The following is a 23,978-nucleotide window of genomic DNA, read 5'->3' as shown; positions in this document are numbered from 1 at the left end:
CGACAACTCTCTGCGTTGCCTACAGTGTACTTTCAAGCCTTTTCTTTACCTTAAAAGTTTGCGCCCTGTACTGAGTAGTGCCAAGATGCAGCTGCTATAGGCCTCTTGCGCTGGAGTTTGAGGTAACGTGGCGGCGCCTGGTGGCAGCAAGGAAAAGCTGGCTGGGTAGTACCAGGCTGGGTAGTAGTGAGCGCTGGCTGTGGCGGCGTACCTGTCTAGCCGGCGTTTTGCGTCGATTCGCACGTTTTTCTGCACTGTTGTGAGTGCGACAAGGCTCGTCACTTGTGACCAACCACGCCGCGGCCTGGCCGTGGCTTAGTTTTTAGAAAACCGACGCTCCGTGTGCCTTAGGACGAAATGCAGGCAGCAGAAGGAATCTGCGACGCCGATCCGCCCGAGAGACTTCGCTCAGTCTCGAAAAAGCGTCACCGTCGTTACTGCTGTGTCGTGGGCTGCCACGAGCAAGACGGTCTGAATCCCAATATCAAATTCCACCGTTTTCCTTCAAGGTCTCACGAAGCGGAGCGCCGGGCGCGCTGGATAGCTGCAGTTCAACGCACTGAGTAAGCGAACCTTCGCGTTGTGCTGGCTGCTTCGCCTCCCTTGATGTTTGTTTGGTTATCCGCGTTGCTGAAATTCGTTCTTTTTGCACATGCAGTCCGGACGGCAAACCGTGGGATGCAGTGCCGAACACCAGGATATGCAGTCGCCACTTTGTGGGTAACGAGCAAAACAATGCCAGTCATCCCTCATACGTACCTACAATCTTCCCTGCGGTCTACAGCCGGTCTCATCCTCCTTGTGTTCGTCTTCTTTTGACGCCTACCTCTCTCAAAAAATGTATATGTAGGGAGCAGTCGCATATGCAGGCGTCGAATGAGAATTTATGCATTCTACAACACAACTTGTTTAGCACATCCCTGCATAGGCAGTTGGACCAAGCAAGCAGCAAAAAGTGTACCATGACAATCACTAAACAGTAGGGAATGCGCAACAGAGCAAGCAGCAAAAGGCGAGAAACGAACAGCATAATTCAGAGATCATATCAAGGGAATGCACAACACAGCAAAAGCACAAAAAAATGCATGGTATAATTCATATGTCATGTCAACATCTCACTTCAGATAATCACTATTAAGGCAAATCGGCATATCAGCAGGCATGGCTGGTGGTTCACGACTAGAGACCCGGCCACTGAGACAATTGACGATTCGACCGGTGCAACGTGGTGAGGTGGCCAGGTGCGTGCAAATGACCACAAATGGGGGGGTTGATTAGGTGCGAATTCGCTGCGCACTACGAGCAGCCCAGCGTCGGGAGTGAAATGTGCACATTGTCGACCTCAAACCAGTACGTATGTGGCAGCGCGGCATCACTAATAACAGCGAACGTGTTCGAGCGATGTCGTTTTAAGGATGAAAAGCTACATCAAGCGCGCAGCGCACGAGCTCGCGCTGCAGCGTTATTCGGCTGCGAGCTCATATATGCATTGCATCATGTTAGCATTTGCTGAAGAAACATATGGCGGCTACTACAAATCATGTTAGCATTTGCTGAAGAAACATATGGCGGCTACTACAAAGTAGGCATGACTACTTGTTTAGCGAGATGCAGTGAACAAAGACTGCAGGAGGCCCACCGTTTCGTGGCATGCTGAAAGACCGCTGCTGGCGCGGCGTGTACCGTCGTGCGCTCGAGCAGTCCCGTATACATGTCTGCTTAGCGCTGCTGCGAATTCATATATTGCAAGTATTTCATCGCGTTGGTGCGCTTAAATCTCGAAGCGTGCAGACCTTATCTGAAGTTCAACTTCGTACGCGACTCTCTTCACTTGCGAATGACACCGCGCTGAAACTTCGCCGCTTATTTCTTGAACAGAGTACACGTACTTGGCGTCGCATAATTTCTTCCCTTTACACAGCGCGCCAGCCCTGAAAAAAATATTCGGCGCCCAATATTCGCTGTAGGCCATGGCACAGCACATGCGAATGTCGCGGGTCCATACTGCCAACGTGCTTTCCGAAGCAGACGCCAGAGCCCGGTACTACCCAGCCGAGGGCAGAGGGCGCTCTTTAGCACCATTTTCGCAGCGCCCCCTGGGCAATGCAAGAGGTCTATACAGGTTCACCTTAAGGTTCACTAGTTATCCGATGTTCATCACGTGAGAGTGCCTGCCGCACGAACTCTAACCCCATCTTATTCTCCTAGTTATTTCCTTTTCTGGCCTAGCTCTGCGGCCACTCCTTGCCCCATAAATGAAGCGGTGGTTCAGTGGTTATGGCGCTCAGCTGATGACCCAAAAGATGCGGGTTCGATCCCGGCCACGGCAGTGCAATTTCAACGAAGGCAAAATTCTAGAGGTCCGTGTACTGTGCGATGTCAGTGCACGTTAAAGAACCCCAGGTGGTCGAAATTTCCGGAGCACTTCTTTACGGCGTCCCTCATAGCCTGAGTCGCGTTGGAACGTTGAACCCCCCATAAACCAAACCGAATATTTCGTCATTCACCGATACAATAATTTTTTAGTGCAGAAGCGGCACCATGTGAAACGTCGCCAAGCCTGTTCGCAGAGAAGCGACTGTCAGTTTCCGGCCACAGGAGAGCGACAACCACAGCAGCCGGTGTGCTCGCAGCTGCTGCGGCATACCGCCGGTGTAGGCTCGGTGTGGTGACCTTGGCAGTCGGGCCCTGGATGCAGACGCGGCAGCTATCGTGGCCGCGCTGCACATCCCGGAACACTCGTGGAACCTCCTGTAGGATCTCCCGGCATCGTCCAGTCTGCCGGCGCTTTATTATTGCAAGGTACACTACTGGCGGGACTTAAGAAGGCCAAAGGTAAAGTACCATTTGCTAATCCTGTTCTTTTCAGCGCGAAATGCACTACTCCGGACACCCGAGCCTTGTCTTGTGGGATCGGAGTAACTCGGGTAGGCTCGGGTTAGTTCGGAGGAGCGTCGCGCAAGCTGCAGCCAATGGGAGGAAGCTCGGGAAAGTTCGGAGCAACGTCGTGCCCGCTGTGGCCAATGGGAGGAGGGCATCGCGCCGGAGGCCGCCGAGTTGAGAGGACGATGAAGAGCGAGAAACGTGGTTGCGTGCACATGGAGATACCAGAAAGAACAGACGAAGAATGCACACATGCTTTCGCACGTCTACTCGGTTTAAGTGCGTTTGAAACCCTGAAACTTTTTTTCTTTGCAAATTGTAGTTCTTTCTCTTTTCATGATGCGTTTTTTTTTCTGTGAGGCGTCATGCGACACTAGTTTGCCAGCGAGAGTCCGACAAAAAACGGCTCACAATTACCGTTTGGACCATAGGCTTGTGCAGATACTCTCCATGCTCCAAATGAATCCAAGTTTCGATTAAAGCAATGGCTGTAGGTGGACACTGGTCAAACTAAACAATGTCCATAGGTTGTTCTTCATAATAGTGCGAAGAGCGTTTCCATTGCAATGACGTAACCGTAGTCTTTCCTCTATTGGGAGTAAGACTTTTTGGGCTATCTGCTAAAACAATTGCTTTCGCTAAGATGGAGGTGTAGATTGCACTACTAGCTACGAATGCCTATCTGGCCATTGTTGAGTAGTCGCATTCTCTCTATTTCTTGGCGACGGTACATTTCAGGACGGCTTTTTCTGGTCTTCGCCAATTATCTCCACTATTAAGAAGAACAAGCTATGGCCGTTGTTTACATCGGCCACTGCCCACCTGCCGTTATCATCGTTACGACTACTCGTAATTGACGACGGATTTCTATTTAAAATGGGCAGGTGCCCGCAGAGGTTTTCGCAATGCAGCGAAACCTCGAAAAATCTGAGGGATGCATTGTAGTGTTGCGAAACTATCGATAGTACTATCGATACTGTCGATAGTTTAGTCACTATCAAACTATCGATGGTAAAAAAGACTGTCAATAGTACTATCGAAAGTATTAACTATCGATATTACTATCGATAGTACTTTCGATAGTTCTATTGACAGTAATATCGATAACCGTGTCGATACTACTTGTTACATATAGCACTATCGATTCTATAAAATCAACCACGCGTACCAACTGCATCCTAAACTTGGTTTCCCGAGTATGTGGTATGGAGGCGATGAGTAAATGACAGGACTCACCCGTTTTCGCGGCCTACGCGTCACCGAGCTCTGCATACGTTCCCTACGTAATGTTGCTGGATAAAATGTTAGCTTGCAAATGTCCTAGTTGCGAAGCATGTGTGCGAAAAGCTTTTATGCAGCGGTTACGTCAGCAAGACGACGTCTGCAGTGCACGATAGTGCCGTGTAAGCCAGCACAACTTGTGCTGTTTGTTCTTTCATCGGATATAGTTCCAGATATTTTTCCGCACTGTCCCAGTGCTTGTTCTTCTCCAGGTATTTTTCCGAACTGTCCCAGTGCACGGTAAAGAACCACAGCTAGTCGACATTTACTCGGAGGCCTCCACTGCGGCATCCATCCCCCATAGCTTCAGTCTTTTGGGACGTTAAGCCTCATGAGATCGTGAAACCGATCAGGTATCGCAAATGTTTGTTTATATCACTGGCCAACGAATGCATAATATCAATAGTCTTACCATCGACAGTTTCGCTATCGATAGTCTTGCTATCGATAGCGGTAGTAATACTATCGATACCAACACTACCGATAGTAATACTATCGATAGTAGAATCAATAGTAATACTATCGATAGTAGAATCAATAGTAATACTATCGATAGTAGAATCAATAGTAATACTATCGACAGTAGAATCGATAGTATTACTATCGGTAGTAGGCTACCGATAATACGATCGATAGTCTATCGATAGTAGCACCATCGATAGTTTTTTACACTATCGATAGTTTCCAAAAAACTATCGATACTATCGATAGTCAATTTTCTGATAGTTTTGCATTACTAATGCATTGAGCAGGGTCGAGGGGGAGAGTGAAACTACATCCTTTGGGATCCTGACTGCATGCTTAGACTTTCAGGCAATTAGTAGGCTTTACCAGAGACGCGGACTCGATCCCGGCCGGGGTGGTTGAATTTCGATGAAGGCGAAATGCTAGAAGCTCGTGTACTGTGCGATGTCAGGAAAGTGGTAGAAATTTCCGGAGCCCTTCACTACGGCGTCCCTCATAGGCTTAGTCGCTTTGGGACGTTAAACCCCCATAAACATTAACCAAACCATTCTGTTACCTTAAAGAAAACCATATGGGTTTAACTTTTTCTTCCAGCATTTCGTGTTGTATATAGCATGAAATTACAGCATTACAAGCCGAACTTAATTCCCGTAATGATACAGTAGGCTTGTCAAACTTTCAACAACAATAAAAGAAATAACTAGCCTTATTGGGACCCTGCTTGGGGGTTCATTTGTTAAGGCGCTCGTCTACTGAGCCAGGGTACGTGGGTTATAACCCGACCGCAGCGGCCGGGTCTCAATGGAGGCGAAATGCAAAAAAATGCGCCTGTGTGCTGTGCGATGTCAGTGCACGTTAAAGATCCCCAGGTGGTCTAAATTATTCTAGATACCTCTTCTACGGACAAATTCCAGATCGTGCCTTCCAAATTTTACGTATATGTGAGTATCAGGGTTTCCCAACCCGGTGCACTATCATCTGGGCCCCAGCACATGCGGGGAGAGAGGGAAAGAAGGTAGCGGACGCTACCGCCCGCGCACTTACCCATCGGTCATTGCCTCTCCCGCTGCCTGATCCAGCTCCTGAGTTCAATCCGGCTATTACTTTTCGGGAGATCTCTCTACTGTATCAAACCGCTCACGGCCGATACCCCCCCCCCCCCCCCCCCCCCCCCGTAGAGGCCTGAAGAAGGCGGACGAACACGGTACTGTGCCCGGCAGTGCTTAAACATTTCAATTCGCCCTTTTCGGGCGAGTGTCCAAACTGTGGGGAAGTGTTTACGAACACGTATCACATGGTGTGGGCATGCCCTGCCAATCCTGCTTTCCAATTCCACCCGAGAGGACTGGGAGGCTGCCCTGCTCGGCTGCTCAACTCTCCAGGACCAACGAGCCCTGGTGACAAGAGCCCGGGCCGCCTCAACTGCTCCACACTGGAGTCCCAAAGGGCTCTGGTCAAGCGGGCGCGAGACGGGGCCTCGTCGTGCGGTGTCCCGGACTAAGGATACCGACCATGCAGCAGGATTTTTTTTTTTTACCCTCAAGCTCTCTTTGATTAAAGTTTTTCACCACCACCACCACCGCGGAGGCCACAGGGGTCCCGGACTAGGGATCCCTCCTAGTGATTGTGATGGCCGGGCCCTTCCAAGCAATACCTCTCTTGTAGATAGTATAAATAAATATTTTACACCACCACCACCACCTCTTTCTTCCTTTTTTTCTTTCACTCCTTCCCTTATCACTTCCTTTACGGCGCGGTTCGTGTCCACCGAGACATGTGAGAGTTACTGCGTCATTTTCTTGTCTCAAAACCAAAACCAAATTTCTACCCTTATTAGGATTTGCACATAATAGCACCGTCTTGAAAAATTCTTTCCCTTCAGTGTTTCCCTTTTGTGGGAAGAGGTAGGTGCAAGTGTCACGGTGCGAAATGAAGCGAATAAGCCAAGTGGCGTAAAGGTACAAAGCCGCAGGCGTAGACTGCTTACAAAGACATGCTGTGCTGTTTGGTAGGGTACATGCTCCCGGAGAAGAATGGCGCCACATTAAAGCTTTCCAACGCAATTCTTCCCACTGGTGGCCTTCAGTTTTTAAAAGGATTGAATAGTACTCGAGAATTATTTCTTAGCTTTTCTGGTGTTAATCAAGTGAAGTCAAGCCAAGCAAAGTAATTTCTTTTCACAAGCACACGAAGAGACAGGAGCCAGGACCAAAGGCTGCGAAAGAAAGCTTGACGGGATCCTGACCTCAGACATTAATGGTAAATTCCAGTCCCCCATAGATTCAGAGGACGGAGACCATATGCTTTCCCTCGAATGCGTGCTGTCGTAAATTTGCTGGAGTCGGAGAGCTCAAATGTTTTCGCTATTTTAACTGTTCCTTCCCTTCTGAAACTAAAGTATGCAACAGCTGTACCCTACCGCTACTCACTTATGGGCTAGAAACGTGGAGGCTAAAGAAAAGGGTTCAGCTTAAGTTTAAGACAACACAACAAGTTATGGAAAGAAAAAATGTAGGCATAACGTTGAGAGACAGCAAGAGGGCAGTGTGGATCCGGGATTAAACGCGGGTTAATGACATCCTAGTCAAAATCAAGAGGAAGAAATGGGTTTGAGCAGGGCATGTAATGTGAAGGCAAGATAACAAGATAACCTGTGGTCCTCAAGGGTAACACACTACATTTCAAGTGAAGGCAAGCGTAGCATGGGGTGGCAGACAGGAACTTAGGTGGGCGGATGAGAATAAGAAGATTGCGGAGATGTGGTGACCGCAGCTGCCAAAGCCAGTGTTAATTGAAGATACATAGGAGAGGCCTTTGCCCTGCAGTGGGCGTAGTCAGGCTGATGATGATGATGATGCTTCGCCCATGCTTCACCTTGGATGATCAACTTAGTGAAAAAAATCTCCCATGTGAGGCGGAGAAGCTTAGAGTGAGAAAAAGCAACCCTCAACCGTTCTTGTCTTTACTGCGTTTGTCACATTTCACTGCGCCTCCTAGCGAAAATTTCTCGCGCGTGCAACTTGGACTGTAAAGCGATGCGCATATGCCCACATTACCATCTCACTTCGTTTCCTTTCCGACTTAAGATAACTCGCTGGCCTTGAATAACGTAGTCGTGGACACAGGTGATATCGTTTTTCATTGTCGTACTTTCCTTACGATCAGAACGCCGTTGATCTCTGGAACACTTGCACTTACTCTTTGACGCAACCACTCACACTCTTAACAAAAAGGAGCAACAAGGGAGTAATCTGTCCTCTAGCGCACACAATTTTATAAAAGGGTGTAAGCTAGATGATAGCTTATTCCTTTTTTACCTCCCATATAAGCGTATTCGCGTTTAGAGTGCACATCTTCAGTGCTACGCTATTCGGAGCTCTCTCGCAATGTCGCCTGTATGTCCACGTAGTACTCCGTCCCCTCTGAACCTTTTAAAAACAGGCAACAAACTACGGCACGATTCTCCACCCGTTGGACGCTGCTTGGGCTGGCCGTTTTTCCTGGCGCTTGCATTAACCGAAAAAGTCTATTCTTTTCATGCTACGCATAGCTAAATAGCTGTTGAATGCGAGTTACACTCAAAGTTGAAAATTAACCAAGTAAAAAAAAGCAGGGGCGTGATACGATGGTGATGGTGGTGGTGAAAAACTTCTTTGATACTCAAAGAGAATTTGGGGGTCAGAAGACCCCGCTACATGGTCGGTATCCTTAAGGCGCGTTCGCACTTGCCCAAAGTCCGGCGAGCGAAGCGGATTCGGCCGCTTTTGACGCCGAGCGAGGCGGAAAGCGGCGCGGCAAGGCCGTTCGGTTCAGACCCATTTCCGCCGCCAGCGACAAACATCGCGGTGGTGGTGAAAAACTTTAATACTCAAAGGGAGTTTGGGGGTCAGAAGACCCCGCTACATGGTCGGTATCCTTAGTCCGGGACACCGCACGACGAGGCCCCGTCTCGCGCCCGCTTTACTAGAGCCCTTTGGGACTCCAATGTGGAGCAGTTGAGGAGGGCAGTCTCCCATGCCTCTCGGGTGGGGGTGGGGGAAGGTGAGGATTTTGAGTAAACGCCCGCACCATGTGAAAGATATCTCGTCGTCACCTGCTAGCTAAGCACTGTTTGTCGGCTATCATCACCCGCTCGGTTATGTAGGTTTATCAACTGCATGTAACACATTTACAAGATTCTGTGCATGGGCACCTGAAACAGGTATCACATTCGGGCTACCGCGACGATTATGCGGCAGTTTCGTCGCTGCCGTCAACACGCAGATCTCATGGTGACCCGCCCTCTCGATCAACCCGACGATAATATGCGATCCTAGCTCTTCTTCCTCTTGAATTTTTGTCTGCTCGCTATTCCATTTACCTTTTGGTAGTGCATTTAGCTGTGCTTGTAGAATTGATTACTGTCGTCATTAAAAAATTAAGAAAGGTTTTGGTTTGGTTTTGTTTGGTTTTTATGGGTTTAACGTCCCAAAGCGACTCAGGCTATGAGAGACGCCGTAGTGGAGGGCGTAGTGGAAGAAATTCAACCGCCGCGCCCTGGTTCGATCCCGGCGTCTCTCATAGCCTGAGTCGCTTTGGGACGTTAAACCCCATAAAAACCAAACCAAACCAAACCAAAACCTTTCCTTATCTTTTAATGACTGCAGTAATCCATTCTACAAGCACAGCTAAATGCACTACCATTTGTACCTTAATTATTTGCTAAATAAATTGTTCATGCTGAAAAAAAGAAACGCCAAACCTGCTGAAAAAGTTCTATGACGCAATAACCTCACAGAGGCTTCATCATAGAATATCATACAATACGTGTGATATACCATACATTTTGAATGATATTCTATGACATCTCTATGATGTCTGTAGGATTTTACAGAAATGTATGACATTTGTATGATAATTTACTATGATTTTTATGGTAAGTCTATGATATTTTTATGATAAACTGTATGAGTTTATTGCATCATAAAACTTTTTTCAGCAGGGAAGATAGACTTAAAGCGATTCAGACAGTAGGGGATTGCCACATTAAAAAAAAAAGGAAAGTAGTCAGTGATTAAATCGTGGAGAATATTATTCGCCGAAAAAAAAACCTGAACTTCTAAAGCAAACACCGAGAAAATGAGCCGAATCCTCAAAGAATAGAAAGCGTAAAGTGCAACCCCAAGCCATATCCGGTTGTAACGTGGCGCGAAGCGTGCACAGCAATTATCCCCCTGTAAAAGAATTCAGCCGTTCCTCTATGGTTACTTAACATGATGGAGCAAAGCATTTCATTCAATCTTCGCAGATGAGAACTGCCATGCCGCGCGACAGATGGCAGAAAAAAAATAATGAAAACATTGGAAAAAAAAAATCTCTGCCTCTCCTGCAACCGAGAGTGAGCAAGCATGAAATGTTTACGGGCATAACATGAAGCGTACGCGGACACGACGAGACGCAGGCCTGACAAGAATGTATATGCAGCGCGTTCGAAACTGTCTAAAGTGCGTAGAGGCGAAAGCGTTTTCCGCACCACTTTGCCTATGTGACACTGGTGAAGTCACTAGTGGATTACGCCACACAATTGATGACGAAGTAATGACCATTACTAATTAGTGACTATTTACTGATTAATGTCTAAATACTATTTAACTGCTAATTAATGACGCTTAAGCTTCGCCTTTAGGAGTGGAACGCGACAGCGTGTTGTAGCGCTGCTCCAGGCAGTCCACGGAACGCCACCACCCGTTCGGCGCGATGCCTTGCCCTTTGAACGCGACGCTTTTTGAGGAAAGGAAATTACGCGGTAATTCTCTGTCATCTCGGCGGACACCCGTACCGCACCCTACACGAAGTGAGGAACGCCACCACCCGTTCGGCGTGATGCCTTGCCCTTTGAACGCGACGTTTTTTGAGGAAAGGAAATGGCGCAGTAATTCTCTGTCATCTCGGTGGACACCCGAACCGCACCCTACACGAAGAGCGGAACGCCACCACCCGTTCGGCACGAAGCCACCGGCGCTTGTATGCCGGTCCTGTAGGAGGGCTTAGAGAGTCTCGTTAAATCCCGTTAAATCTCGCACGGTGCCAAGATGTTCTCGTTTCAGTGCCCGGATGAGTGAAATTCAGTGCCGGGATGTTGGCTTTCGGTCTCTGCGTGACGTCACCACACTGCCGACAACGGGAGCTAAAAGCATTTCATGCTTAAAAAGGGTGTAATGCTCAAACATTTCCTCTGCACCTAGCGGACGGATCACCCCTAAATAGCAGGAGGCGGCAGAAACTTATGCGGGCGAATGAGATTAAGAAGTTTGCGGGTATACGGTGGCCGCAGCTGGCTGAGGACAGGGTTAATTGGAGAGATATGGGAGAGGCTTTTGCCCTGCAATAGGCGTAGTCACGCTGATGATGATGATGATGAATTTTTTCGCGAACCAGCTGGCGCTGACCGTTCGTCGGAGCCTGAGTGCAAGCGTTTGCAATTTTTATATTTCCGACTTGCGTCAACTTTTTATAGCCGTCCGCCGGAAGGCCTTATCATTTTGTGTTGCGCCACATCTGACGATTTACGCTGCAGCTGTTCGTGCGATGCGACTGCTTCTCTCGCAAACGATCGCGATGACGCGTGGCTAATTAGACGACGAAAAGAAGCAGCTCACCAGAGCGCGTATCTGTGACGTGAAGGCGATTCGTCATGTTTAAAGCTCGCATTTCGGACACCCGGCGCAAGACAGCTTCAACCATCATGTCGACAGGTTGAATAAAGTTGGATTCCGTGTATTGGTTCTGCCGGAGATGAGTTGTAGAAATTCACGCAAAAACGATAGCCGCACCGAAGAAGCGAGACCGAAGGCGGTCCGTGGGGTCGCCCACAATTTGAAGGATGTGGCGAATCGGTTCGGTGTCCCGGTGCTTTTTTTTTTCAGCCCAATGCAAGTTGGCCGCACTATGCCCATTATCATGCACACAAGGACTGTGTAAAGCGCCAACCCTGCTGAAAAAAAGTTCTATGATGCAATAACCTCACTGTGGCTTCATCGTAGAACATCATACAATTTGTATGATATTCTATTACCTCTCAGAAAGAAAGAAGGAGAGAAGGAAAGGAAGGAAGGAAGGAAATGAAGGAAGGAAGGAAGGAAGGAAGGAAGGAAGGAAGGAAGGAAGGAAGGAAGGAAGGAAGGAATGATGACTGTATGATTTTACTGAAATCTATGACATTTGTATGATAACTTTCTATGATTTGTATGATAAGTCTGATATTTGTATGGCAAACTGTATGAGTTTATTGCATCATACAACTTTTTCAGCCGGGAAGCCCTCTCCGTTCGGGTAGTGCGTCTCCGATGAAGCGTACAAAACCCCCCTAACCATGTGCAAAGTTTACATCGTCCAAACTGGCTGCTGCGTCACCGAACTTAACGAACAACTCCCTGGACAACATCGGCGGCATACTAAACACTAGCTATTTCAGCAACGTTTGCTTGGGGGCTAGTTGGTTCATGTTTTCAAGGCAGAATTATTTTTAGTGCAACGCATAAAGGGGACAATACAACGCCTGTCTTGTCCCCTTTATGTATTGCGCTAAAAAGGTTTGGTTAATGGTTTATTGGGGTTTAACGTCCCAAAGCGACTCAGGCTATGAGATACGCCGTAGTGATGGGCTACGGAAATTTCGACCACCAGGGGTGCTTTAACGTGCACAGACATCGCACAGTACACGGGCCTCTGGCATTTCGCCTCCATCGAAATTCGACCACCGCGGCCGGGATCGAATTCGCGTCTTTCGGTTCAGCAGCCGAGAACCATAACCACTTAGCCACCACGGTGGCTAAGTTGCGCTAAAAAGAATTCCGTCTTGAAAACATAAATCCAGGTTATTCTTGGTGCATCCGTGGCAAATAAGCGTGTTGGCATGCGAAAGTTGCGAACAAGGTTACGTACAGCTGTAACGAACGAACGGCTGTAACGAAAGGATTTGTATTTCTGTTTCGAGACTTGGAGGCAGTTTGCCCTTCAATGGCGCAGCCGGGCTATGGAAACCGTGAATTCGCGCAGTTTGGCCGGTAAGCATGCGTCCGTTTCTGGCCTCACTTGCAGAGAGCGGTCCCAAGCCTCCGAGATGAAAGTGGAAGTGGCCAGCACCCGCAAAAATCTATTGGGGGAAGGACCCCACTGGGACAGCCGCAGCTCTACGCTCCTCCACGTTGACTGCCTTGGGAGAGAGCTGGTGCGATACGACCCCGAGATCCGCACAGAGACAGAAGTCATCAAGTTGGGTAAGTCATCCTCAAGGTGCACTCCGTGACGTGTGACAGGCACGATTGTGTGAGATCAGGTAGTATTGATCTCGTATTAAAATTTTTGGTTCAGGCACGGGGTAAGATGCATACTCATACTGCAAGACGTTGTCCTGGGCTAACCAATCCTATGTCGTTGTGTCAGTGTATCGATTTATTTCACAATAATTTATGCCGTTAGGAGTCTAGGACGAAGCGGAGAGTGCAATGCAATGTACCAATCACCAAGAGTACTGAGAACATGATGGTGCAGAGCAAGCAAGGAGACATCCAAGAACAGAGTGAACAGATGGGTGTCGGCTTTCAATTGTTTTCACCTGCACATCTCGCTGCGAATTTTGGTTGCACTTTCTTTAGGCTTTTAAAGTTAACGAAAAAAAAAGTCGAGAGCGCAGACGCACCGCACGGATCATTAAGACGACATATAGGTCAGTGTCCAGTGTAATTCAAGGCCCTGGTTCCGTACGAGCATCAGCTCAGTTTATGTAATCGTTCAATGGAAGTATTTCGCGCCTCTATTTTTCTATTTCTTAGTCCCAATCCTATGCGCTAGTCGTTTTAATTAATCATGAACAGCCATCAAGCGCAGCTTTCTGCCTTTGACAGTATGGATTTGGTTTGCGTAAGAGCGGCAGGCTATGAAGAGGTGTTACCTAAATGGCTGCCGCCGCGGTTACCGAGCATATGAAGGTGGCGCGCATGGCATCATGGCCGCCACTCAGTGGTTATGGTGTAGTGCCTAGAATATACTGGCCAGTATTCTAGGCACTACAGTTATGGCGCTCGGCTGCTGAGCCGAAGGACGCGGGTTCGACTCCGGTTGCAGCGGTCGAATTTCGATGGAGGCGAAATTCTAGAGGCGCGTGTACTGTGCGATGTCAGTGCACGTCCATCATTATCATCATCGTCAGTGCACGTTAAAGAACCGCAGTTGGTCGAAATGTCCAGAGACCTTCATTACGGCGTCCCTCATAGACTGAGTCGCTTTGGGACGTTAAACCCCATGAACCAAACTAAACTTGCCCGTATGTTGGACGCTTTTAGCATACAGGAGACGTACTACCGGCGACGTATACGGGTTTACCGCACGCCTCCCGCGCACGCGCAATGACATGCGCGCTGCCATGTGGGGCAACTGCGCATGCTCAGGAGGCATCCGGTAATCGGTATACTAAAGTGGCTGTTTGGGCTTGTTGGTCAGTGATCATGGTTAAAGAATGCAGCGCGAAAAGACACGGACAAACCAAGAAGTGGACAGGACTGGCGCTGACTTCAAACGGTACAATTTTCCTTTTGAGATAGAATTTCTTCTACATTGGGCTCCTTTCTATCTACCTCGAGCGAGCAAGATGCCGCCACAACCTGCGTGAATCTTATCGCGATCTCTACTCGCAAGGCCAGGATCCTCTCCTTCTATCTCAAAAAGGAAAATTGTACCGTTTGAAGTCAGCGCCAAACCTGTCCACTTCTTCGTTTGTCCTTGTCTTTTCGCCCCGCATTCTTTAACCATGATAACCGGTATACGTCTCCGGTAGTCTGTCTTCGGTATGCTAAAAACGTCTATTGACTCCGTAATGCACGTCTACGTCCTGGCAGAGGGCGATGTGGGCAACGCCATCCCGTACGCCGAAGATAACGGCCTGGTAGCGTTGTGCATGGAACGAGGCGTCTACCGGCTTGACCTCGACACGCGAGAGAAGCAGCTGCTGGTTGAAGTGCATGACCCCGAATCCACGGTGCAGACCAGGTTCAACGACGGCAAGTGTGACGCCTTGGGACGCCTGTGGACCGGTGAGTGATGCTAACCACACGGATGCGCTATCTCTTCAGCTTGACCCTCGTCACTGAACACAGAGTTTTGGTGCACTGAGCCACACCGGAGACGTCGGCGACTCCGAAAGGAGGTGTTTGATCTCTCTGTATTGCTGTTTGTCTCTCTGTCGGGAGAGGGTAGGTTTTATAATGTGGACCAATTAGGGCCCTTCGTTTTCAGGTAACGGCCGATTTTAGCCGACTCATACACCCCGAAAATATATATTGAGAATTGTGTTAAACCCGATTCTTCCAACCAGACACCTTCAAGAGAGCGTACGCCTTCTTGAGCCAATCTGAAGACGCCGTACGAAAATTTGTGGATACTCTGTGTGTATTCCTGGGGTGTGTTTTTGGACAGATGACAATCTTCAGCCTCTTTTAAAGTTTTGGTATCCTTCGATAGGTATAATTTGAAGATGTTTTCGAAAATTACGTTTTAAAACAAAGAGGCCGAAACACGGGCAATGTTTTCGCAGTGTACAAGGCAGGCGGAAGTGCTATGTAGAGAATTGGTAATGTAGAGTTTTTGTCAAAAGTAACCAGGCTGCATGGTCTGCTTCTCATTGGTATAGTATAGCATTTGCGGCTTTCCCTAAGGACGCGAAGTTCTTTGAAGGCGAGGACAGGTGTTCTCCTTATCATATAGAGATTTAGAGCTTGAGGGCTAGCATAATAGTTTAAATATACAACCGAGAAGCAAAACCATGCAGCCTGGTTACTTTTGACAAAGACTGTACAGGAGCAAATAATTGGAATAGGCGAGAAGAAGAAAAAGTGATTGGATGAAGAGTTCTATTTATTACGGCCTACCATTTCCATGTTTTTTATGAGGTCAGTAGTAAAATATAGGCCATTTTATGCAACGTACAAAAGCAATCAGTTATATACGGTTGTAGTAATTTGTATTTTGGGCAAGAAAAAAAAAAGAGTCAAAAGATTCTAATTACGTACATTTTTGCCTAAATAACCCGATTTGCACTCGAATTTTGTAGTAAACAAATATCGGACAATTTTTACCTCCGGAATTCTGAAAAAGAACACACTCAGAAAACGAAGAGCCCAAGGTTTAGTATGTGGCAATGCAATGTATGCGTCATTGTACGAGGTTAACAACAACAATGTCCCAGAGCTAGGCGTTGGCTAAGAGAGGCGTCGTAGTGGAGGACTGCGTATTAATTCCAGCCATCAGTGATTCTGCAGCCATTTTCACAGATGTGAGCAGCCATCTAGCCCCCATTCATGCACTGTATGGTAGGAATATGTAGCCACCAGTACATCGCTGATTACAGAGACAATCTCCCCAGGAAAGTGCCCGAGGATTGTCTTCTCCAGGCAGTTCAGGATGTCAGTGTTAACGTACCCAGCTATTTTAAGCGATGGTAACATGAACCAGTGAGCTACTCCTTTGTATCTGCAGGGTCGATGCCCTCGAGAGGAGTGCAGAACCTGATACCCGAGAAGAACAACTTTTGGTCGTACTCCAAAGGACAGCTGAGGCACAAGCTCGATGGGGTGTCCATCTCGAACGGGATCACCTGGACCGGTGATAACAGGACCATGTTCTACGACGACTCGGTGCCCGGGCAGATATATGTCTTCGATTTTGACCTCGTCGCTGGAGAAATCAGTGAGTGCACCGAAGAGGCACCTTGTGGTCGTTCCGCATGAGACATCGCCAGTAGCTGGCGTACAAGCAGTCATAACGGCAATCTTTTTGCTTGCAACTCTTGTAAGAGATGTGCCTTACACTCCGAGGATGTGGCAGAATTCTCGCTGACGAAACGCTTCTGGCCGGGGTTTTTTGAACGAGTTTTGTCTTGATGCGTATTCCAGGAGGGCCGCCGTGGTGGCTCAGTGACTATGGTGCTCGGCAACTGACCCGGAAGACGTGGGTTCGATCCCGGTCGCGACGGTCTCATTTCAGTGAAGGCGAAATGCTAGAGGCCCATGTCCTGCGCGATGGCAGTGCACGTTAAAGAACCCCAGGTGGTCGAAATTTCCAAAGTCCTCCACTGCGGCGGCCCCATTGCGTGAGTCGGTTTGGGGCGTTAAGCCCCATAAAACCATATTCCAGGTTGACAATTGATGGAGCACGATTACGTTATGCGTATGGTTCTCTCTAACCTCAAATAAACGATAGGATTACGGAAATGCTACATGCCTTCGATTTCACTGCATTTAAACGATACTATGTTTGAATGGCGCTCTGGCTCTATGCGCCTTGCCTATGGCCACCAGCACTGACTTCAAGAGAGAGAGAGATATAGAGAAGGGGAAAGGCAGGGATGTTAACCAGAAAGGTTTCCGGTTGGCTACCCTGCACTGGGGAAGGGAATGAGGGGATAAAAAGGGAAGAGAAGAGAGAAGGAACGAGAGACAAAGTCACAATCTAGCAAGCAAGGCAGTCTCTCGGAAAGACAAAACATTGTCTTATGAGCTTTGATGGTGAACGCCGAGATAAAGTCTATATGACATTGACTTAAAGAAAGGTTAAGCGTAAGTAAACGTCCCCAATCCGTTTCGGGAAGCATAACTGTGTGAAAAAGAATAAAATTATAAAATGAAGGCAGTGCACAAGACTAAATTGCAAGAATGCAAAGAAAGCTATCCCTAGCCCCTTACAACCCTGCCCGGCAAAAGTTCGGGTTAACGAGTTGATTAAAGCGGAAATGAAGTAGAAGGGTGATAGAATATGAAAAAAAACAACAATGACAGCGTTTGTTCCCGTGAAACTTGAGCGCGGCCGCTTGTTTTGCTGGTCTTTGAAAGAACGGGAAACTAATCTACAGTACAAGAGACACGCTACAACGCATGGGTTCTCGTACAAGTAAACACTTACTCGGGAAGCGCAGGTATAGAAACCCACCTTATGAAAATGCGCATTAAAAAGCCAGAAATAAAACTATTGAGAAAGGCAGCGCTGGTAAAAAGTTGCACAAAATGCGAACACTTGGCGCTCTTGTCTATGCATTTAAAAGCAGTGAAGTTGAAAAAAAAAAAGAACACACAATGGTTCCTACAGTTATCAGTTTACACACGCTAGCGCATATCTGCTGCGAAGCTATACTGAACACACCCAATGGACATTGCAACTCTCTTGGACGTCATGCGGACTTTTTGGACGTCAGCAGTACGTCCGTGGGAGTCTCAATGTCCATTGAAACATGGCGTTCAGCAGTACAACCTTTTAAAAAAAACTGATGGTCCACGATTGCCTGAATCAAATAACACCTCTAGCGGCATGCATATGACCCTATTTGCAAAATATATGGCTTGACTTTCAGATTAGCACGTGCATTTGCTCCAAAAAGAACCAGCACGCCTTTACAACAATTTTTTTTCCGTTAACGAATATCGTCAGCGTCGAAACTACAGGAGTGCGATCTTAGCGGTAGTCTTTACACTGTTTTATAGCACTTCAACTCGACATTTTTTTTCCTGGGCAATCGCAGGCAACCGCCGAGTTTTGGTGGACTTCAATAAGACGCCCGGCTACCGGGAGCTAGGAGTGCCGGACGGCATGACCATGGACGTCAACGACAAACTCTGGGTAGCCTGCTTTGAAGGCTACGCCGTGATACAGATTGACCCGGAGACAGGTTGGACCACTGTGCTTTACCATTCAATGAGCGCGATGCAGACTTAGAGGCGAAATACCAACTCCGTGTTGGATTCCCTTCCTGCGCTTGGGTTAAGGTTGGCTCGATATTAGCAAATCAGTTTTGCTTCTAAAGGGAAATCCCCTGAGCAAGCAATCGGTGCTCCGAGTTGTGTATCAGCGCAGAGAATGTTTCTAGCATCCTGTTAGGCGCCTAGCACGGTTGGCTGGGCATACACTGGCATGTGTAGCAATAACTAGGTTGAATAGGTAACTGTCAGGCCCCGCTAGGGTACATTCACGGTGGGCCTCGGAGGGTTGTCTACGTAACCTCGGTACGTCTTCTTATATTACACTGTGAGCATCTGCTCTTCTCAAAATGAACATCATTCACCCCCACTGCAAAAAAAATAGCGTTTAACCATTCTCGTCGACGAGATGTAAGCATGAAATTCACACCCCTTCACTGGGCCTTCCTCCTCGGAGGTGTGACCCTACTTAAACCCCGCCAATGAAAAACGCTTTTCCCAAATGAAGACGAGTCCTCTTGCCGAAACGTTGCCAAGCACCTTCAGGTCTTCCCTCTTTTGTTCACTATGTGATTACATGTAAGGCGTATAGCTCACTCTATAGGACTGCTCATGTGTAGCGGTAGCCGTGCTCTGGCATCAGACGTGTTTATTGCTTTTTGAACGTGCCCCAGACTTCGTCCGCATCTTTTCTTCGAGCTAGGCAGGTGTGCGCATGGTCTTTCTGGCTGCAATACGCGGCTTGAGGGTCCTCCGTCATCAGCCTCTCATCTCAGCTGGGCAGGACGCTTGCTTTCTCTTGGCGCTTTCAGTGCTTTACGCGTCCGTGTCTTTCTTATATGTGTTTAGTGGTTGATGCACTGTGAGATGCTAATGCGGAAAATAAAGCCGCAAAACTGTACTTTAAACGTTCGAGAAATCATGTCTTAAAGGGAAGCTGGAACGGTTTTTTAAGAATTCGAGGTTATTCAAGAATTCGAATCTAACAAGCTTCTAGATAAACCATGCAAAGTATTTTTGCACTAGCATTTAAAAGGGTGACATAATCGTCCATGGAAACCGCAACGATGTTTAGGCTTCTCCTCACTACCTTGGAGGAGTGCGAGAAAACTCGTCAGTGACGTCATTATCGCCGAAACTTCAGACGTGCGCTGCTTACGCCTGCATGCTGCTGTTCGTCGTCAGATGACGCCAAACAATGCATTGTGAGCTTCACCTTCAATGGCGTCGGTTTTCTTCCATGGAATAACCCTTTCTTCGCTGGAAACGTAGTGCCGTCATACGTGACGCCATTATCGGGGCCTCTGCCCGTCGCTGTGCACTTCAGAGAACCCTGAACGCCGACGACGAGTTTATTCGGCGATTACGCCGCCATTATTTCAAACGCTAGAGCAAAACGATTTCGCAGGCTTTACCAGCACATTTCGCACATTCGGCAATCTTAAACTCATGAAATTCTAAAACCGCTTCAGTTGCCCATTAAGGCCTCAGCGTGTTCTGCCACAATCAACGCAGGCAGCATTGAAAGTACGCCCTGAAAGCAGCCCCGGTAAACATGAGCAACATTGTGCGGGAATAGGTCCTGAATTCTTGAATGTAGGTCCGTACTGAGTGATGACCTAGTTTTCGCGGATTCACATCGAGAGTAGGCAGCACGACGGAGCAAGGATAAAGAAAGGGAACGCCAGATGTTTGCACGCTTGGAGTTTCTATCTTTGTCTTTGTTCAGCCACTCTGCCTATATTTTTTTCGCATGTGGCTGCGCGCATGTCCATTAACCCAGACATGAAGTCCTTGCTAACATGCCGCCCATATATCCCTTTGCTACGCTTTTGCCCTCCTTTACCCCATAAAAACTAAAAATAAAAGCAAGACGAATATCTGGCGATATTCCAGGCTCATGAATTCTAATCTTATGGACGATTTGACACACTCTAAAACTCCGTTTATTGGACCAGCGGTGAAGAGGGGATGTGAAATCAAGATTTTACGTTTCTGCTTGTGACGCACCCCAGGCTTATTCTTATCAAGCTACGACAGCTTCTTTGTTCACTCTATTCCTTAGTGTGTTATTGTTTGTTAGTGAATTTTTCTCCTGTCTGTAACTTTTGACAGGATGTATGTAGTATAGAATATTGTATAATATTTTTAGTACTTGGGCTTCCATTACCGCACACAGGTTTTGCTGAGCTTTTCTTACATCGAAGTGCGACCACCTACGTGACCTGGAATCGAACCTAGGAACCAGCAAAACCATGCATGGGCACTGATTGCGTCACGTTTCGCACTTCTGTGATCCGCGTGTAATGATGTTACAATGGCGATCTAGGGCCCGCAAAGCTGCCGTGAATGTATAGCACACGTAGTTAAGAACATGTCAGCGGTGACCGGGTTTTGTTCGTAACAGCTGAGCTCGTGTATAGCAAACAAAGTAACCAACCGCAGAGGAAATCCGGAAACCAGGGCACGTGAATGCCCGTGGACGTTGCTCTGGGTCATTCACACGTGTGTTATTTCCAAGCGCGAGGAAGAAGGAAGGCAGGAAGGGAAAGGGCTTCGATTTGAATTCCAGAGTGCGCGCACTTGTGTGTACTATATAATCGGCCTCCGAGGCCGCATGACACCCCATAGGGGTGCGATAACTCACTTCGGAACAAGACCTGTCGCGCTGCCGTGTCCGTGGGGCCAGGCAAGATTAATGGTGGTTTTTAATACTGATGTAACCTTACGGATTTAACAGTAACGATTACGGCTGACTACTCAAACGTGCATAGCGCTTACCCTATGCCATTTCTAGGCGGGCGCTCCAGGTGGTGTTCAGAATCCAGAAGACAGGGATTCCTTATAAAGTCTCGCTCTTTTGCGCCCCCTTGTAGAGGCGCTGAAACGTTTCGAGAGGGAGAAAGGTTGACAGCGTGAGCAGCACTTCGAGCTCTGATTGGGTTGTGCATTCCCAAAAGACGATAGCCTATGACGTATCTCCTAGTATATCTATGGGCGAGAAACGTCCGGAAACCATAACGGGATGGATGTACTTCATTGTTTTCACGCTGTAGTAGTTGCCAGCCTCTGTTTAAAAGGCGCTGTTTTTATCATTCTCAAATGAGAAATTGCACACACTCACAGTATCAGATTAGCCAACACTCTGGCGGTGACGTCCTAATGATAGCACTATTGTGTGCTCTGCTTGGCTATCCATACCGTGTTCGATGTACAGGCTTGGTCGAAAGCTCCCAGGCCACAGGGTCTGCTTTTTATTGGTATATCCTGGCGCTTATGATGCCGGTAAAGCCAAAAAGGTTCTCAGAAGTTAAAGCAATACTTCTTCTAACCTCTCTAGATATTTTAAGCCTCGGGAATACCGTAACCACCTGACTATATCGCTCAGAAGAGGACCCTGTGGCCTGGAAACTTTTGACCGACCCTGTACGTCATGCACTGCCTTCGGCGGGCCCAGAGAAAGAGCTTCTGGAACGTCAGATGCCCTGGATAGAGGCAGAAACGCTGCGATAATCAGGATGGCGTTCTGCCCATAACATCACGACCACATTTTCTTATCAGACGCCATACGTGGTGTAATATAAAATGATTAGTCACACTGTCATTGACGTCGGGATGATAAACTTTTCTGTCTTTACATACATGATAACGAGAGTTAGTGCGCAAACAGATTTTGGCGTTTGTAGACGTACTATTTTAAATACTCTCGCAACGTCTATCTAAAACTGTGCTATGCGCACCGTCGTCCTGCTTCTCCGCGTAGTATGCGTACAGGAAAGATCTCTTAGTGTTAGGTGCATCATATGTTTTTTCAACCGGGAACTCTGGAGTTCCAGAAGGGAGAGGTGTCAAAAGAGGCATTACTCTCAGTAGTCCTTTGGCGGGAGCCCTAGAATTGGAAACACCTCACAGTATTTCTTGAGAATATGTTCCACTCTTTCATGGTTTCTGCGCAATAAAAAAGGACAGAAAGCAATCAACTCCAATCCGGATAAATAGTCTGTTGCCTTCCAACTACGCTCTGATGGTCGCAGTGCCACTTCGTATCTGAAAAGAATAAAGAAAAGTCTTGGCTGTACATGGTGTCAGCATTCTTGTTCGCCCTTTTTAAAACGTGTGGCTCTGCACCCTTGTTATACACGATCCTGTATTTATAATTGTAGGATAATCACGGATCAGCCGCTGATTCACATCCTTGTCATCATGTCCAGTTGCTTGAAAAGAGGGATGACCCGGCAGTTTTCTCTTAATTTGCTTTTTTTTCTTTGCTGATGCAGCCAAGATCCTGACCAAGATCAGCTTTCCGGCCAAGTACACGTCATCGTGCTGTTTCGGAGGCAAGAACTACGACACGCTCTACGTCACTTCCGGCAGCTTCCGGCCAGACGCCACGAATCCCGAAGACGGTCTGCTGTTCAAAGTCACAGAGCTGGGAGTTAAGGGCAAGGCCGCGTACGAGTTCGGCGGCTGATACGCTCGTTTTCGGTGGTCAATGTGGCCAGTGGACGCACCAAGCTTCCCTCGATCACTTCCATCCCACAACCATCGCTTCTTTTCCGATCGTTGCATTGTCAACGACCTTGGTTACTGTCCTGAACAGGCAGGCCCATCAGCTTGCGGTGAAGTACAAAATACAAGTTTAAAATAGTTAAAACCAATAACTAATAACGAAAACCACGCAAAGGACGATACACAGGGAAGAAGCAGACAGGACGAGCGCGGACTTGCAACTGTTTATTGAAACACATCTTCCTTCCATCACCAACCCTACGCATGCGCAACAAGCAATCTCTATCTAATCGAGTTCAGGAACTTCAGTTCCTTCTTGTACAGATGGACCGAAGCCTCGCTTACACACTTTTCGGGCCCATATCCATCAATCTGCCAGGCTTCGATGACCTCACGTGTTTTCTGGTCCATCTGTACAAGAAGGAACTGAAGTTCCTGAACTCGATTAGATAGAGATTGCTTGTTGCGCATGCGTAGGGTTGGTGATGGAAGGAAGATGTGTTTCAATAAACAGTTGCAAGTCCGCGCTCGTCCTGTCTACTTCTTCCCTGTGTATCGTCCTTTGCGTGGTTTTCGTTATTAGTTCATGGATTACCAACTAGCCCCCCATCGTACACTCCTTCAGTTAAAACCAATAAATTCGCTGTTCATCCAGCCAAAGAGGAATAATAGCACAATAATATTGGATTCTACACATCTTCAAAGAGGTAATGATATACGAGATATACAGATATACAGATATACGAGAATTTCATACTTGAGTTGACGGTCCCCACACCGTTGGGGGAAAACGCTCCTCATTCGTGCGCGAAATTCTGAATCCACACGCATACTTCTTACTTCTTCACTGGATCATCTATTATAGTCCTGTTCAGCGACATCGTTTTACTGTGGAAGAAAACGCAGAAGAACTTAATGCTAGCAGCTTGTAAAAGCTGTGCAGATTTATAAAAACGCTATTTTGCAAAATTTTCTGGCAATGCATTTCAACGTTGCATAGTATGTTCGCACAATGAACTGTATGCACAAAAAGTCTATTGGCGGATTTTACGACCTAAAAAAGGCGCCTCAGTTCATTCAAAATGGCGGCGTTACGGAGGACAGCTCCTTGTTTCAGCC

General features: G+C 47.6%; 1 protein-coding gene across 2 annotated transcripts; it reads left to right on the top strand.

The window, feature by feature from the left end:
• The first annotated feature begins 2,120 nt into the window (after positions 1-2,120).
• LOC149336733 (regucalcin-like) lies at positions 2,121-23,016 on the top strand. Of its 2 annotated transcripts, XM_089554766.1 has the most exons (6): positions 2,121-2,835; positions 12,709-12,887; positions 14,505-14,699; positions 16,141-16,350; positions 18,176-18,322; positions 22,628-23,016. In XM_089554766.1, the coding sequence occupies exons 2-6, from the start codon at positions 12,731-12,733 to the stop codon at positions 22,819-22,821; spliced, it is 903 nt and encodes a 300-aa protein (XP_089410892.1). In that variant the 5' UTR covers positions 2,121-2,835; positions 12,709-12,730; the 3' UTR covers positions 22,822-23,016. The 2 variants fall into 2 exon arrangements, with proteins under 2 accessions (XP_089410892.1, XP_089410891.1); XM_089554765.1 differs by lacking the exon at positions 2,121-2,835 and having other exon boundaries at positions 12,465-12,887.
• The last annotated feature ends 962 nt before the right edge of the window (positions 23,017-23,978 follow it).

This window comes from Amblyomma mixtum, chromosome 7 (assembly GCF_055824585.1).
Source record: "Amblyomma mixtum isolate Tamu chromosome 7, ASM5582458v1, whole genome shotgun sequence".
In the NCBI taxonomy this organism is placed as follows: domain Eukaryota; kingdom Metazoa; phylum Arthropoda; class Arachnida; order Ixodida; family Ixodidae; genus Amblyomma; species Amblyomma mixtum.
This window is presented reverse-complemented; position numbering and strand designations above follow the sequence as displayed.